The following is an 18,309-nucleotide window of genomic DNA, read 5'->3' as shown; positions in this document are numbered from 1 at the left end:
CCCTGATTTTCTTTCTCAAGAGTAGCATGAATGGACCCTGTATCAACCTCCACTAGTGAAAATGTCTGTGTGTATATGTGGGCTTTTATTGGTTTTCTTTGTTTTCTTTGGTGTTTTTTTTTTTTTTTTTTTTTAAAGAGCCAAAGTCCTTTAAAATGGTGTGTTTGGGAAGGTAGCTACTCTGCGCTGCTTTTCAGTCATAGTCACTGTTCAGTCTTTCTTCTAGGACATGTGCTTTATAGAAGGGGCGTTGGAGGTCCATTTGGGAGAGTTTCACTTGAAGATGAAAGGTATGTTCCTTTCTAGTTTTCTTCAAGACCCATCAATTGATTTTGTGTTTCCTACGTAGCAATCTGATCTGCTGAGAGTCCATTTATTCAATGTCAGTTGCTTCCACTGGCTTTCTGGATGAGAACCCTGACCTGAATTTTGGCAAACTTCTGTTTGCTTCAGTGCTATAAAACAGATCTGCAATGGTAATTTATATCTGAACATAGAAGCTGACAAGCTTTCTTGCCTCAGCTTAATTAAAGTTTGGCCTTCTAAGAGTGTTTGAGGCTGGTCATATAGCTTCTGCACAGAGTTGAGCACAGGGAGGTGTTAGTGATAGTCACTATTTATTGCAAGTTGAGGCTTTGGGGGACATCATAAGAATCTACAAGCATTAAGATTTTTCTTTCTCTTTTCAGGGTTGGTGGGCTTTGCACGTCTTTGCCCAGGGGACCAGTATGAGGTGCAGTATACAGCAATTAATTTTGTCTTTTATTTTACTGTTGTGTATTTGCAGTAGTGGAACAGGAGAGCAAGGGTGCAACATGTAGAAGGCGAGCAGGAAACTGTGATAAGTGTGCACTGTCCTGATGAGACCAGTGCTTTGGCACACTTGCTATTATGTTGGCCTCTGAGACTGGGAGAGGGAAAGGTGTGATTCAAGTGTTATGAAAGGGTTTAAAAGATAGCAGTGATTGTCTATCAAAACCAACCTGTCAGGGCTTTGTCTTCAAAGTTGCCTTGGAATCAAGTAACAGTTGCTGCCTGTTTCTTGGAAGACTGCCCTTGGCATGATTTGTGCGTGTCTTAGTATCTTACTGGGTTAGTCTCCTACTTCTAACAGTTCCAGATGAATTCCAGGGTACCTTGTGTTTCAGTACCGCTACACTTGCTATTGCAATGTTGTTTTGCAATTCTTGTAGAATGGGTGGGATGTGTCATTTGGCACCGAGTTAAGGAGTTAAAACCCAGAACCTGAATTCCTGTCTCTGATCTTCTTTATCCAAGTTCCTAAATGTATAGTGCTCAAAGGAATGGCTTTGCTTCTGTGGTACTGGAACAGCGTGAGACCCATGGACTGAAGTGAACATTCTGGGATATGTTAACCGAACATGCTTTTTTCTTTGTGGTTTCTAGGTGTTTGTGCGACTGGGACGCCAAAAATGGAGGTTGAAAGGCAAGATTGAGACTGATGACAGCCAAACATGGGATGAGGAAGAAAAGATTTTCATACCCAATCTCCATGAGAAGTTTGAAATCAAGGTGTGGTGTATAATGGTTGGATTGGAATTAGTGGGATAACAGGTCTTCTGCCATACGACTTACCTGTTAGGTTATCAAGGGCTTCTCAAACTTCTTAAGTAGTTTTCTTTTCCTAGCCATGTAAAAATGGCAGTTAATTGGTTCTGCCTACTGAATGGACATCTACTTCTGTTTTTTCCTCTGCTCTTGGCACTGGTAACTGTATTAGTGTGTCTGCTTTCCCACGTTCTGAAGTGTGGTATGTGTGGTTCTTGTGGGGGTTTTTTGTTTTGTTTTTTCTTTTGTTGTTGTTGTTTTGTTAGTCTCTTGGGTTTTTGGCTTTGTATTTTGTTTTGGGTTTTAAGAAACAAAGTCCTAGATCAATGTCTGGGATTTTCAAGGGTAAAGTCTAAATGTGGAGACAAAAAGATGTGTGTGTAGATATTACTTGTATCACCCCTGTGGAATTTTAACTGCCTGGAGTTCTGTTCTCTATTGAAAAAGGGAAATACATATTTGGAAAACATGTAACTGCTGCACATGTGTAAGTTTTGAATCTGTAGTTCAAACATCCCTTTATCTGGGTGCACTGCAGATTCTTTTGCCATGTTTTACTCCAGAGATGGTCCATATTGGCAAAGAACAATGGCATTTACATGCTGGTACAAACTGTCTGTACTTTATACCCTTATTTAAAGAAGTTTCAGATCTCTAAAGGGCCTCAGAAGAGGTCGTATCCTTAAGAGTAAGGGACTGGTGCTAGTGGCCTGTGATGCGTAGATGACACGTTATGGGTACCCCTTAGGGGAAGCTTATAGTTTTTGCAGACCTTGTGCAGCTGCCCCTGGCATTGGTTCTGGCACTTCCTTAGCAGGTGGAGTTAATCCTTAAACAGCATTTCCAGTGTAGTCTGACATCTCTTCTGGGCTGGACTCTGCAGCATGACTCCTGTCAGCCTAAAAGGAGCTGAGATCGAAGGCTGTGCTGGATCCTATTCTACTAGGAAACTGTGCCAGTGCAGGGTTTCAAGTTTTGGCAGCTGTGTTAGGCAGCTATTGCAATGTTTCCTCCTATCTGGCAGCAAGAACTGGGTTACATAGGAGAGTCTTTTTGGCATCTTGCCAGCATAGCCTTTGGAAATGTGCTTACAATGCATTTTTTGCTGCCACTGCACAATGAAGATCAGGTGAGAGGCTAACTCAGATCCCTGTTTTCCCATAATAGTTGTAAAGATTTGTATTACTTTGTATGACAATGATAGTTTTACTCTTTTTGTCAGCTTATGAAAGTTCACTGACTAATGTTCTCCACACCCTCCTGCTCTTTCCACTTGGTACGTAATAATCTGCCCAGTATAAATACATAGCAGTTTTTAAAAAAAAAAAATAAAAAAAAAATTGAGGAGTGCCAAAGAGTGTTCCAAGAGGAGCCTAGCAACATAACTTTTGCTGGCTTTTAAAGGAGATGTAGGCATATAACTAATTCCTGAAGTGGACTTTAGGCACTTGTGCTAAAATTCTGTGCTGAGTCTGATGCTTTATGTGCTTCTAGAACAATCTGACCTTCAATTGGAAGTATGTTTTAATAGCGAGCATTTGGTTAGGTTTGATTTTTAAAGTAGCTGAAGAAGCAAAGTGCCAGCCTGGGAAAAAACACAGGCCTGTCCCTGTATTGATAACAAACTCAGAGCCACCTGCAGAGCTAGAAGGAAGAACTGACACAAGTTCCAGTTTTGGTCCGCAGCTGAGTTCAGGACGGTTAGGTCACAGTGGATGCAGCCAGGTGTGCGTCCAGATCCTTTAGGCAATTGAGAGCTGAAATAGCCTGGTGTAGGTAGGCTAATATACTTGTCTGTAATACATATATTTTTACGAAAGTTGTTCTAATATGTACACAAGGTAGACTCTGTACTATAAATGACAACTGTTTGTATGTGTAACAGAGCTAGGCTTCCCAAATTTCAGACTAATTTCTCTTAAAATCGTAGTCTACCAAATGCTGTTGTCAGAAGTGCTGTAGAGCTCTGTCTCTCCCCAACTCATGGAACTCCCTTCCTCTTTGCTAGCCATCTGGCGTATTCCTTGTGGGGTTACCGTCTCACAACAGTTTAGGAGCCCAGAACTGAGTATCAAGATCAAGTTTGTTGTGGGCCTCAGAGCAGATTTGAGCCTGGGGTGTTCTTTTTTTCCCATACATGTGACTTAGGTTTGTCTGGTAAGATGAAAAATGGATGTGTTTGTCCTTTTAGGTGACAGAGCTGCGAGGACTGGCTACTATTCTGGTTGGTGTCGTGACATGTGACAGCATAAACTTCTTTACAACCAAGCCTCAGGCAATCATTGTGGATATAACTGAACTGGGCACGATCAAGTTACAGTTGGAGGTCCTCTGGAAGTAAGTACAGCTTCAAAGGAAAAAAGCTGGAGCTAAACATCTGAAATAAATTAAAAGGCTCCTAAGTGCGTTAGGAGCATTCAACATCATAGTCCTTTTTCTTTTTGCAGAGCAGGTGCAGGATAGATAGCAGCCTCGTGCTTGCTCACAGCAACCCCAGCTACTGTGCTTGATCTCTGACTCTGGGACCAGGCCTCAGGAAGGGGAGGGAAAAGGGACAGAAGCTATTTCTAAGACCCTTTTTTGTTCTTTGTGTTTATGTTACCAGAGCCGTGGCTAGCCACGTAAACTGGCCAGTAGGCTTTTACTTAGCTTACTGCCCCTCAGAATGAGCGTTCAAGTCTGGCTCCAAGCAATGTATGTACATCTATAAAGCATGGACAATAATATTAAAGATGATTAAATGAAAGGGAAAATAGCAGCTTCTAGGCACAATGGAGAAAAAAAAAAAAAAAAAGTAGTGGAATTCTAGGACAATCACTTTTAACAGGCCCCAGTCTGTTAAAAAAAGCTTTCCCAAAGACTTAGGACCTTCATATTTGCACTGTGATTTCTACATAAGGCCTGTTCATGCACTACAGGGGAGCTTGGCCGCAGGTGCACTTTTAAAATAGCTGAGTATTTTCATGGTGCCTGTGATTTGTTAAATTGTTTTGTAATTTAAATCTGTAAAGTGATTTTGATCGTGAATTACTGATGTTATTAAAAGCAAATTCTCACTTTTGTGGATGCTGCACTGGAACTTCCTCACTCTAGACGGACCAGCATAGGTTTTTGAGGTAGTACTGTTATTTCTGCTTTATGGGACTCTTGATCCATACTGAGAGTCTTGTCTGCTGCTAATCAAAACTTTTAAACCTGTTTCCATTTACTATTGTCCAGGGGTTAATTCTCACCATCTTAGTGAAACACACCCAACTAAACAATAGGCACTCCTCACTTGTACTTCTGTGTATGGCTTACTGCAGTCCTCGGTTCTTCCCAACCCAACATGGCAAACAGGCATTTGAACACACCTGCGTGATAAGGACCTTTCGGCCTTTCTACTGTGTGATGACTTGTGGATCCAGGCTCTCTCTAGGAAAAGCAGAAACTGAGCGGTGTTTAGATTAGGAAGGGCAGGGAGCTATGCCTTGGAGGCCAGACTTGCTTATAAGTCAGCCTTGTACAACTTTTCTCAGGCCATGCTGGTTTCTTGTTTTCTTAAAAATTACTCTGAGACAAAAAAGCTTGTATGTGTTAAATGTGTGGTCTACCAATGTGCCCAAAAGTCAAACAGATCTTCCAGTAAGAGAAAATTTTCCCTGTCCTTAGGGTGAAATAACCAAATACATTTTACAATTGGACTTGATTTTTTTTTCCCAGGTCTTAATACCCTGTTTCTACTTTTTAATTACCTTTGGGAGCATCATTTGACTTAAACCTTATCACAGCCTTTTAAGCCACAACAGGAGAAATGCCACAAAGGTTTTCTGTTGCAATTCCTGTTCAGGTGTTGATAAACAGCTTTCAGGTTGCATTTCTGGGGTTCGGGAAAGAAAAGCTTTATTGATCAACGTCTGTTGTGTGTGTTGTGGTTCTTGAAACTTGCTGTTGGGCTGGAAAATGAGTCTTGGCAACAGCATCTGAAAATATTTCTCATTGACTTACAGCAATGTGTGTGTTTGAAAATAAAACTCACACAGCAGTTTTGCCCACACCTGTTGTTTATCACACTTTTTTTACCTCCTGAGATCTAACAATGGGCATCAGTATATGTTTTGTTTTGGTGAGGCGCTGCAGCTGCTCTGAGACTTTTGAGGCCTCTGTTTCTTATTTGAGAAGCTGAGCCACTAATTAGTTGGGCAACAAAGCCTCATTCCAGAAGCCTGCTGTGATCTTGCATTATATGCCCTATGAAACTTCCCCTTGCTTGTGCCAAGTTACGTATGTATTCCCATTTGAATTTGAAAGCGGAGACATTCATGGCAGAGTTATTGAAAACTGCGTGGAATTATTGCATTATATTTAAAAAAAAAAGTAAAAGTAGCTTTTTAAAATGACAGCCTTTTTAAATGAAAGCCAATTAAAATATCATTTTGACATTCATATGCCTTAATATTGGGGAAGGAAGGAGCAAAGCAGGGCACGGGAGGATATATGGGCTCTTGTACATCCCTGCAACGTGTGATGCCTTCATTTGTCATCTCTCACCCTGCAACAAGCACCACCAAAACTTGAATCAGGTTTAATCTGGATATAAAATGATCAAAAGCTCTATATGAAGTTTTGGAGCAGAAAGGACTGCAGACAGAACCCTTTGCTTGCAAAGATGCTTTTCTTATAAGGGAGGTCCCTTTTTGCCTGACTTCAAGTCTAACATCTTAGAAGCTTCACTTGTGCAGTGAAGGAGACATACTTTATTTATTGAACTGGTTATAAAATCTGGTTTTGCCCTAATATGGGAAGTGCTGTACTGAGAGATGGCACATTCACGGTGGAGTCTGGAAGAAATCGTTTCTACTCTCTTGTTAACCCACACAAATGGCATCTAACAGATTCACTTCATTTACTTTTGTTGGATCTACTTGCTTGCCTTTCCTGGCTGTCAGTAACTTGTGTGAATAATTATGCACACAAGTTGTTCCTATAAAAGGACCGTACAAGGAAAACCCCTTCTTATTCTGGGATATTGCATAGTTTCTCAGATAACAGCCTAAATCTCCAAAGGAGATGATATTTGTGAATAAACTTTCTAGAAGAATACAACTTATGTTGACACTTTATTGTTGCAGTAGCTTGCAGCTCAGGGTGTAGCTTTTGATTGGCAAGATGAGCATTTCTATGGCATTTGAGACAACCATCATCCAGCTTTTAGAGCTGGCAACAGCTGAGGCAGGGTTAGCGGTGACGCATTTTCTTTGGGAGTTAATCCTCACTTGGAATTTTTCAGTATATGAGAGAACTCCGGCTGCATGTCTCTGCTGTGTTTAAGGTCTGTGAAATGCATTGGTATCCTACCAAGTGGATTCTCCAGAGCACTTCTGTGCAGAACTGGCAGGCTCCTCCTCTTTGACAGCCTGCTTTGGTGAAGTTGTTTACACAAAAGAGAAGTTTTGTGGTGATAACTCAGGGAGTTTCTATTTTCAAAGATAGAGCACTCAAAATAACAGTTGTTTTTTTTCTTTAAGAATAGCTAAACAAATCCAGCTGATTTGCCCAAACTTCCCTGAGAAGCAAGCTTTCAATCTAGACCTGCTTTGTGAGAAATCCAAATGTAGATCACTCTTCCATTTCTAAATGTATATTTTCTTTAAATAGGCCACTAGTCTTCTGGACTCCTAACAAAAGTTCCTTCGACTCCTTTATAGATTATGCCATGAAGAGTGTGAATGAGCTTGGGTCTGTTGCAGAATGGCTTTGTTGGCCAGTTTGGCAAAAGGCTTTGGTTTTTTTGCCAACAGCAGTCTGAATTCTGTCTCTTACATGAGGGACAAAGAGAAAGCTTGTATTCTCTTTTCAGAACTTCAGTTAGCACCCCGTACTGGGATCTAAGGGTACCAGCCAGCCAGAACCACTCTCCTGATTTCTGCCGCTTTGAGCGTGTGCTGGCCTGGCTTTCAAAGCATTCCCGGAGTAGGATTTGAAAAAAAAAAAAAAGAATAAAACCAGGGAAGTCTGTATTTTTGGATACATACCTACTGCCGGTCTTGCTCTTATAGATGAAAACTTATGTGAATAGGTAGTTACTCATGTAGTCCATCAGTGCATGTCTGTGCTTTTGATGGAAGTGATGTTTCATAGCTTAGTCTTGTGATAGGCTGTACTAACCTTGAAACCGGTGCTTGTTATGCTTTAATGGGTAGGAGAGACCTAACAACAATCACACTGTTGCGTGGGCATTTTCACCTATATTCAAAATGCATAAAAGAAATCTCCTGATTAACAGCAAGTCCAATCCCATTGACCAGAGCTTTTTCTGGATTAATGCAGGCCTGGATTCGCAGGCTTGGTAGTGGGGTTCGGACAGGTCTATCCACCAAGAGCCCTTCTGGCCCAGTGCTGTTTAATACATGGAGCAACTGGACAGAAGGGGAGGGATTAGGGCACAGTCTTGGCAGTGGGAGAAAGGAAGGCAGAGTCTCTGGGGCTGAAGACTGAACTGAGTTCAGCTCTTACATGTTCTGTCTGATTCCTTCTGTTCCTCTGAGAGCGTAAACAAGGAAGGGTCCTCCTTACACACCCAACAGAAAAATGCAACAGGTTGAGGGAAATGGTAGAAATCTGAAGCATTTCATCCCATCACAGGTTTGGTGGTTATGGCAAAATAATATCTCAGTGGAAATCCATGCTCAGTGCTGGCAAGGCTGAGGTACCTCTGAATGTGTGCGGATGCAAAGCTGCTGGTGTTTGTGGGAGGTTCAGTCTAGGAAACATGAGCACCGATGAATTGTAAACCCCTTCAAGGTCAGGCTGGGCACGTGTATTTTGGAGCTGGACACTGAAGTCCTGCAATGGTGCTAAGGCAAGCTGAAGGAGCGTTATGTGCTGCATTTATGTTGGCCTTAACAATGATAGCATTGTCATGAATTTAGTGCCGGTATTGTAATTAATCATAACCAAAGGCCAACATGTTTGGCAATATAGAAGCAGAATGGGACAACAATGATGATCAGACATGTGGGGCTGCTTTCTTTAACAGATTTTTTCAGCCTTGAAAAGGTGTTGCTGGATAATACTGTGCAGGCATATAGATGTTTGCTGTGGAGGATGTAGAAAGAAATGATCAGCTACCATTTCTCTCAGTACAGCCACAGAGACACCTGCCCCACCTCCCGCCCTCTCAGAGTACTTGTTCCACAATTTAAAGTTAAATAATGAAAGTTCTGAATACTTTTGACCTACACAGAGATTTTGTATCAATGATTTCAGGAAGTGACTAGACAAGCTAAGAAAAAGCGTGTGGCAATTAAAGGTAATAGTCTGCTTGCAAAGTCTGGTGCATCAGATCTAAGCTGTGGATTGCCTCAAATTTGAGTATGTGTCTGGGGAAAGCCTACTATATTTGACTTATTTCCTTTGCTTTTCCCCTGAATATCCCCTGCTGCCTTCTGTTAATGTCAAGATGCTGAGAGAGATGAATTTGTAGATCTGTCCCAGTGTGGTGTTTTGTTTGCTGTATGAATGTGGAACAAGAGGATGGATCATGCCCAGAGAGCTTACAGCCAAGAGATAATAGATGCTTTAGAGCAGACTTTGTTCTTTCCTTCACCCTTGGCTTTGGTCTCTCAGCTTGTTATCTTGCAGTAACAGGGAGCATGTACTTGTTTGGAGGGCAGCTGAAGAGCTGCGTTTTGCTAGAGGGTTTTAGTAATTGTCAAAGGGGCAAAACAGATTTAACTTGTTATTCCTGTCCATTTCCTCCAAAGCGTCATTTTGCATTACTTCATTGCTATATTAAAAGCTCAACATGAAAAATCCGAGGAATGGATCCCTGTGACTTTTCTTACGAAATGCCATGGATGGGGAGTAATTTGCTTCCACCAGTAAACATAGCAGGCTCTGGCTAAAAGGCTCTTACTGTCAGAAACCCGATTTATTTTCTACATAGTGAGACAGTGCAGATGGTTGTTAATGTGACTTCATGGAACTGGCCTGTTTGATGAACCCCAGCTGGGTGACACTGGTAAATTTAGCCAATTAACCTGTATTAGGTGAGCTCGCAGAGCATTACCTCCACACTGAGGAAAACAGCGGTGTGTTGCGCTGCAGGATACTGTTGAGAATTGTTCCTGTGCAACATGAGAAGCTGGAGAGAATTGGAACTCTGCTTTTCAGCTTCTGCTACAGAGAAGTTAATTTCCCTGTAATTGATTAGTCCTTGTTTTCGTTTGGATCTTTTCAGACTTCTAGTGGTTCTATGTTGTACAGCTAAATGCTACTGTTTGGTCACTATGTTCACATCTATGAGGTTACAGATTTGTTATAAACAATTCACTTTTTTTCAAAATGCCAGTACTCAAGTGGATAAAACACATTTTCTTTCAGTGCTACAAGGCGTACAAGTAGGGAACTAAAGTAGCACGTAGGAAAAATGAACTTTCTGTGTTTAACTTTACATATGTCTTCCCTGTCCTGGTTAGCTGAGTTGTGTTTTGGGAGAGGAGACAGTTCATCCAAGTTTGCTTAGGCTGCTTTGCAAAGAAGTTGGGAAATTAATGGCTGTGATGTAGTAGGTAATCGGGAAGCCTTTACAGCAGGACTTGTCAAACTCTTGTAGACCATAGCTAGTATCCTCTGGGGCTAGAACTAGATTCATCCATGACTGTATGAAACACATAACTTGCCATATACCACTGCATAAGCTTCCTGTGCCAGCCAAAGGGGTTGTTTATTAATGTTTGAAGGATAATGAAGTGTTTTTAGTGGCTTTCCCATGTAGTGTGTGCTCTGCAGGAGACAGACTAATGATAGTTTTCCTTTATTGCATGGGTTACATTTCCTTCCTATCTGGTGAGGTGTATGTCTCACTGTCAGGCTGGTGGTGGCTGTCAGCAAGCAGCCTGTGCTGAGCTTGCCAGCACTGATGTCAGTGTAGGACACTGTGGAAGGATGGAGAGCACTGCAGGCTCTTGGCCTGTTGCACTCTACTTCCAAAGACTGTGGCATGGATCTCTGTCTAAAGGGCGCTGAGAATTCTGTGTAAAATACAGAACCTTTTCACCTACCTCTTTCTTTGCTGCTGCAGTCAAAGATGCAGGTCAGAGAGGCAATCACTCCTTCCTTTTATTCCCTGTGTTGTTTACTAAACATTACAGTTCAAGTCCTAACAGCTGTTCCTGCTGCTAAACGTTTCTGTGCTTTCTGGTCTTACTGACACTTAGGCATTTATGTTTTCTGCTACAGCCCCTTTGACACAGAGAACCTGTTTTTGTCACCTGGATCCACTGCCAAGTTTTCTGTGGGTAGCAGGAAGAGCTCATTATACAACTGGACCCCACCAAATACTCCCAGCTTCAGAGAGAAGTACTACCTGGTGAGTATGCAGAGGAAAGCAAAATGCAAAACACCAGCCTCGGACTTGATTTTTGGAATAGATTAGGCTCTTGATAGAACACACTCAGAAATGTGAAAATGTAGCACTCCAGGGCCTTTGCAGTTTATCTGGGGGCTTTGTAATACAAATTTTTTTAACCCCTGTTCTTTTGAGTTCCATTTTAGATTTTGTAAAAGAAAAAAACCAAACCTGCCAAATATTCCTCTTGGCAGCCAGAACAGTAGGGGGGTGGGCATCTGCTCTGTGATTCTCTAGTGGGAATCAAACTAGGATCCAGTCTGCCTCAGTAGCCGTGGAGCAGAACGACATCTTAGAGGTGCTGTGTGAAACAAGCCTTCCTCTCCCTCAAGCCCGCTTTTTGCCAAGTGTAGCCCAGGGGAACAGAAAACGTTGCCTTCTTTCTCGTTCATTCAGGAGGGTTTTGTTTTAATGGTTGTTTTATGATCCTGTTAATTCTGCCCTACATCTCAAATACATCATATATATGTTCCCCTAACATCAAGTCTAAGGCAGGTTTGGTGTAGCCTCACAAGGCAGCAGAATATGCAGTTTTTTCAGAAAGGTTTATTATTTGTATGGGGTATGTTGGACTCTTCAAAATGAACATTTCCTGTAACCCTATTTTCATATCCTGTCCTGAGATGATGTGACATGCAAGCTGCTTGGCCAGGTTCTTTTTCCAGAAACATTTTTTTTAGCTGACTTTGTAACTTTCATCTGAAATATCTAAAGCACAGTTACTGCTGTTCCACGTGGTTAATCCAGTAAGCTCTTCATACATTGTTTTAATAGTTTCTTTTGCCCGGTTTATTCTGACCAGGCTCCCCTGCGCAGAAAAGCCCTGTGATTTCGATCAGTTTGGGCGTGTATGTTTCCTAGAACAGGAAACCGTAGTTCTGTATCTTAGGCGGTATCTTACACTTTTCAATTGCATGTATGCTCACTTACGAATCTGTTTGCTGCAGTCTGTTTTGCAACAAAGGCAGAACCAAGGGGATGCAAGTGATGAAGCTCAGCCTCCCAGCATATTGAGCTACTTGGCTGCCTGTGATTTTGATGTACATGGGAGGAACAAGCCTCACAATCCTGCAGAGACAAGTGAGGCAGACTCGTTCAGCTCTGAGGATCAGAAGGGAACAGAATCCAGAAATACAACTCCAGCTCTAGACCATAGGACATTACCGTTGGTGATTATTCAAGAGGCTTGTGCAGAAGAGCGACAGCATCCTCCTTCAAATCACACAACTCTAGACATCCTGAAGAAGACGCCGTGTGTGGATGGATTTCCAAATAACCCATCTAGTTTTCTGAATCGTCACAAAGATAGAAGAGATTCTTTCAACCAGACCAGAAATCGCCATCTTGCAGAGCAAGAAGACATTAGCCAGAAAAGCTTGAATTCTGCAAGTGACCTAAAACTAGATGGACATACAAAGTCAATTGATAAGACTCTCCAAGAAGTATTAAATTTGTTGAAATTACATGATGTGAAGCAAGCCCAACTAGAGAAACTGGAGTGCCAGGTTTCATCTCTGAGGGATAAGTTAAAGGTATAGTAGTGCTTTACTCTTGGTAGATGGTGTAGCTTCCACTGTTACTCTTAAAACTGTAGAAGTTCCATGACCATGTGGTGAATTTGATTTAATCACGTTATCAGCAGCACGTTCCCAAAAAGTAAGTTTGGCCACCAGAGGTCAGGCACTACTCAGAAAAGGCAGCCTTGAGAGCCAGCTAAACTGGAGCACCATGTTGCACAGCATCTCTCGGAGACAGCCTTCAAATGCTGTGTGCAGATCAATAATCTGGAAAAAAAATTAAGAAACTGCATGCACTCAAAGCAAAAACTACTCTGGGCTAAGCAGAATCTGAACTGTATGTCAGAGCCTCTGCATGTTTGGTTTCGTTGTTGTTGTTTTTCAAATTTAGTATACCTTGAGATGACTGCATGAGTTCATCAAACCTAATGTTTCCCCGGGATCACTTAACTTTTGTAGGCAGTTCAGTCTGTCTGACAAGTCCTATGATGCTGAAAACATTTTTTCTTTAGGGGAAGGGTCCTGCAGAAGAGCTTTCTGCAGGCAGTGGGTTATACTGCAAGTATAGTAGCATTGTAGTATGTGGAGCCAGCGTGTCCCAGTCTCCAGACTTGGGAGATTAGATGAAGTCCTACAGTACCTTAGGTCTGGAATAATAAATGACATTAACAAAACTGCACTGACTTCCTATTCCAGTGCAATCACTTTAAAAATAGAAATTAGAAAAAATAAACCAAGTGCTCTCAAAGCTGCCTTTCCAAGGGGGAGAAAGTTAGTGGCCCCATGAAATCTATTATTGGTATGAAAGTTCCTAGAACAGACCCCTAAGATTGCTACTTTGAGATCTGAAACAGGGACTAAGTGAAAATTGCACTGATGGCAGAAGATGCAGAGAAAATGAGCTCACATCCCAGCCTTAACAGACATGACAATCCAAAGACGAATACACGCAGATTAAAATATTGAAGCGTATTTTGAATTTAATTAGTAACATTATTTTGGGATCAGAGTGCTGTACCAAGAGCTAACTTTCCTGATCTGTAAGAATGAAATCAGAAAAGCAAATTGATTTTCTTATTAAAAGTGATTTGAAAAACAACGAGGAACTCATGCAAAATGGCTTGATAACTACAAATAACAGTATTTTCCTTCAATTCTGTTAACAGCTAAAGACACTTCACCACAAACATTCATCTATGGAAAGTCTAATGGTGGAGACAGTACTGGAAAGTTTTGACTTTTTAAACGCTGACTGTAGTGCTGATGAGCTTTCGTTATTTGGAAGCGTAAGAACAGGCAGTATCAGGTATGTATCTGCAGCACTTCGTTATAGGGGACAAGGGAAAGGGGTCAGGAGGGCTGATCCCAGCAACACTTACCGATACGCTGTACTCGGCTAAGTAACGATTGTGCAGAGTTGCTAGTGGTATGAACATCCAGGATAGAAACCAATTTTTTGGAATGCTGTGAGATTTGTAATTCACAGTACCTGCCAGATTGAAATGGCAGGAAACTTAAACTGAACTTACAGAAAACGTTGCAGAATGATACCTGCAGGATATGGTGGCCTGACATGCAGGACTGCTACAAACAGGTGGCAGGAAACAAGCTTATCAGGGTGATGCTGAACAGTTCTTCACTAGCAAGGGAGAAAGCTACGAGTAACTTGGAGCTTTTCTACCTGTTCTTCCTTTTGATTTCAGTGTTGCATTTTGCGAGTTGCGTAGCACCGAGACTTACATTCCAGAGCTATGAGCCTGATCCTGGGAGGCTTACTACGCTCCCGGTATCACAGAATTGGCAGAACACCAAGGGATTTGTCTGTTACATGTGCTGCTTTTGCAGTTCACCAGCTGCAAATGAGCCAGCAACTCAATTCCCATTATCTGGAAGTATCTTTTACTAGTATTGATTCTCCAAAATGGCATTTTGTGGGATCAACTGATCTGGTATTACTGTTCTGGAATGAGCCTTAGAAATTAAGTCCTTATGTTTTCAAGGAGTGTTATAAATGCAATAGAAAATGCTGTTAAATGTCATCTGGTTTGTACTTCTGCAACTTGCTTGAAGGCTACTACTGAGACTGCACGTCTTTGTATTTAGTGATGAGAAGTTTTTAACTTCCCCCCCCCCCCCCCATCTCAACAGTACATACAACGACAACACAATTCAATCCCTGAGCTGTGACAGGAGAACAGAAACAAGAGATGTAACTACTGGTGATGACAACTTAGATGCACTTTTGATAACTCATCTGAAGCTGTGCAAAGGTCTTCTGCAGGTAAGGAATAGCCTGTGGGTTTCCAGGGCACTGGCTGTAATTGTTGATTCTGATTACGAACAAAATTGAGTATGTAGCAGATTCTCTTACAAAAGCAGAAAGACTCAGAATAGAAATTGAGTCTAAAACCTGCAGCGTGTACATGTGTATGCACAGAACATGTTATACAAAACTCTTACACAAAGCTGCTTTTTTTCAGCATCTGGGTTTTGCTGAAGCTCTAAGTAACACCTTTCTGCCCAAAGCAGGCTGCTAATGCAGTACGACAGGTTTGGGTTGAATTGTGTATTGATAACAGGTAATTAATTTTTTAATGAATGAAAAACTGCTACTACTAGGAAGAAACTGCTAGCATGTAAGGCAAGAAAAAAGTCCCCTCTCCTTGAGACTTTCCTCAATTAATTTCAGTTATAGTGTTCAAGCACATTATCGTCCTCGAAGTATTACCTTTGGTGAGGATGAGCAGCAGAGGACAGCGTAACTGTTAGTATTGATCTGCTACAGGACAATTGATCTGTTAGCATTGATCTGTCAATGGACAGGGGCGGAGAAGAATGCCAAATGCTGGACAGGCTGTCCCAGCATAACGTGATTTACACATCCTGTTCTGCTCGGCAGTTTTGACTCAGAAGTGGCCTGTCCACGCGGTGATGGGAAAAGAGGCCTTTTGAGAGCAGCTGCTGTGCTTTCTCACAGCAACAAATCCTCGTTCATCTTGAGCTTGATACTGCCTTTGTTTCAGCTACTAAGATAAGCATATTTCTTTTCAGAAACTGAGGTCACCAAATGTAGCCCAGGTTGTCCAGGAGAGGATTTTGGAAGAAGTGTCGGAGCAGACGCAAGTCCTGCGGGATGTCTTGGATATGTCTGTTGAAGAAAGTGAGTAACCACGTTATTCCAAGGCATGCCGGGGATTTCAGAGGTACAGATAACTGCTTGAGCTTCCCCAGGTGTATCAGGGTTTCATTCTAAATTTCTTACAAACATTCATGTAATTAAAGCAGCTCTTATATCTAGATTCTTAGAAAAAAATCCAGGGCTTGTTGTTTGCTTGGTTTTTCCCCTGCAAGGAAGGAAAAGATTTGAAGACATTCGTCTCAAACAGTAGCTGAACTGGTATGTCTTGGAAACAGGCATATAATAGATGGAGTCTGCAGTCAAAGAACAGCAGGATAGCCTTAATAAAATCTTCTTTTATATCTGTGCTTTTACTTAGTAAACAAACAGCCCAAATTCTGTACAAGTTTGCAAGAAGAGTTTGGTGTGCAATTTTTCCCTTTCTCAGGCCTTCCCGCTACTAAATTCTTCCATTGCCTGTTGGATATGACAAAATGATAAAGGCACAATGGGAGACTTTGAAGGCTTTTGTTCTCATCTTGGTAAATATAGCGGCAGGAATGCAAATGCTAGTTGGAAACATTTGCTGACAGATTTTATCCTGAAGAAGGTGAAAATAAACTGTTCCCTGGAGCAAAGCTCTGAAGGGCCTTTGGGTACGACGTGATGAGGGAAGTGTAGGAGTCCCAAATGCAGAACACGAGTTCATCATCTTTGTAGGTAAGAGTGAGAAATGATAGGGTTGAAATGACAGCGAGATGCCACAGGGTATTGCTTCAAGTGCTCTTCTGAAGTGTTTGATGAAAGAAAGCCCGCTCAGCCCATGCGCTGAGGTTCAGAGTTCTCCACTCATGAAGGTAGGTAAGACAGGCTCTCCAAAGTGCTTGGAAATGGCACATCTCTTGCTGATAGAAGTGGAAACAGTTAAACTCACAGAAAGTTCTTCTGAAACTTGGCTCAGATGCTGGGATGAAATGAACAAGAGGCAGAAGAGCTGCTAGGCATCTCATTCAGGTCTTGTAATAAGCTCGTTTAGGAGCTCAGCCCAAGCTTGGTGAAATCAATGCTTGCAGATGTTAAAATACTGGCAGCAAATCTCCAGCTTTGAACAAAACTATCTAACGCAAATACAAGTTAATGCTGACACGTCTCTAGATATGCCATCTGCTGCCTAATTTCTCATGTAAAATCCATAATCTGCTAGAGCTCATTGACTTTTTAAAATGTGGTTATTTTATTTTCCAGTTATTCAGAAGACTAAAAAGAAGAAGCACTATCTGAAAATCTGGAGTGATCTTGCAGAGCCTGGCAGCATCTTGTTTGCTTCAGCAGAAAGATTCCGTCATGCACTGAAATACACGTTGATGCTCAAAGTGAAGGAAAAATACCCGGGTCAATTAGAAGCAGGTACCAATCCATTCCTTGAACACAAGGCCACTCTAATCTTATTGCATGGCTAAAAATTGTCCTTATACGTTTTAAAAATAAACTAAAACTCTTACTCATTTTAAGCAGCTTACATCTAACCAACCCTTCTTTCTCTCATTTGTTCTTTTCCGTGTTACTTTCAGTATTGCAGAGGTTCCTGGAGCAGATCATCACCTGTGATGGGTTGCTCTCCTCTCCGTACCTCCAAACAGAACCAGTTACTTTATTCCAATTTTATAGCTACCTGGAGAAACACCACATTACCAGCCTGGAGAAACACTTGGGAAAACTTGCTAAAGAAGGTAATGGCAGTGCTTGGCTCCTTCCCTTGAACTGACAAAACCAGCAGCTGGCTGTTGCTCTGCAGGTTACTACTCATGGTGTACTTCAACCCAACCATTGCACTGAAAAATTGTTTCCATTTCAATTCCCCTTGTGACCATGTAATTTTAATTGGAAGAGGAAAGACATGCTTGACTCCCATATTTAACCCGGTAGAAGAAACAAAACAGAAATGTGAAGGATGGGTTTATCTTAAGTGCCCTAAAAAGTGGGTTCTGTGATATTACGAAGTTAAAGAAGAAACAAAGTTGGCAGCAACCTACAGCTGGATTTAAGGACTGAGTAAATGTCTCTATCTTTGTGTGACTGTTGCAGCTGTAATCAGAGACAGGTAATAGCAATAAAATTTCTGAGGTTACTAATGTGCATTTTCTAGCACGAGGTAGCTGGTGTCTCGCTGAAGCCTAGTCCATCATGTGAAAGTACTTTAAAACTTAATCTGTATCCGAAAAGAATTGTTTTAAAAATAGTCCTGATACTGGCTGCATCTTTAGTCTTATTTTGATGCCGATGACTCGTCTGGTGGGGAACTAAGAACACATGCATTGCTTGTCAGTGAAAAAGACCTGGAATATTCTTCAAATTGAAACTGTAAATCCAGTGCCTCGTTTCTTATTTTTCAAGAGATAAAGGGTTTTCTCTTTGACCAGTACAGCAAGATCTTTCCAGGGATCTTTAAAAGTATTTTCCACGATTGTGCTTTCCATATTGTAGGCAGTAGACTGCTTTTCCTAACGTCCAAAGGTGTAGGAGTTCTTTTGCACTGTGTGTTGTACGCAGTGCACCGGGGTCCTAAAAGGGCCAGGGCTTTGCTGCACCCTGTGAAATAATATTGTGAACTAATAATCTCTGCTCTGTTTGTCAGACAGTCTTGGCACAGGAGGAAATGAAACAATGACAGGGAAAGAAGCCGGGATGGTCAAAGGGGCAGTCATCCCGATTTG

General features: G+C 41.6%; 1 protein-coding gene across 6 annotated transcripts in view; it reads left to right on the top strand.

Moving 5' to 3' along the window:
* RIPOR3 (RIPOR family member 3) overlaps positions 1-18,309 on the top strand; it is a 53,585-nt gene that overhangs the window by 31,422 nt on the left and 3,854 nt on the right. For all 6 annotated transcript variants that reach the window (XM_080405123.1, XM_080405122.1, XM_080405118.1 and 3 more), the window contains 11 exons: positions 227-290; positions 690-733; positions 1,408-1,533; positions 3,761-3,906; positions 10,792-10,921; positions 11,908-12,492; positions 13,644-13,783; positions 14,626-14,758; positions 15,529-15,637; positions 16,841-17,002; positions 17,167-17,325. In XM_080405123.1, coding sequence (XP_080261249.1) covers positions 227-290; positions 690-733; positions 1,408-1,533; positions 3,761-3,906; positions 10,792-10,921; positions 11,908-12,492; positions 13,644-13,783; positions 14,626-14,758; positions 15,529-15,637; positions 16,841-17,002; positions 17,167-17,325 — 1,798 coding nt within the window. The remainder of the gene's footprint in view (positions 1-226; positions 291-689; positions 734-1,407; positions 1,534-3,760; positions 3,907-10,791; positions 10,922-11,907; positions 12,493-13,643; positions 13,784-14,625; positions 14,759-15,528; positions 15,638-16,840; positions 17,003-17,166; positions 17,326-18,309) is intronic.

The sequence above is a fragment of the Falco punctatus genome (genome assembly GCF_963210335.1).
Source record: "Falco punctatus genome assembly, chromosome: 10".
Lineage (NCBI taxonomy): Eukaryota > Metazoa > Chordata > Aves > Falconiformes > Falconidae > Falco > Falco punctatus.
Note: the sequence above shows the minus strand (reverse complement) of the source record. Positions and strands in the feature narration are given on the sequence as shown.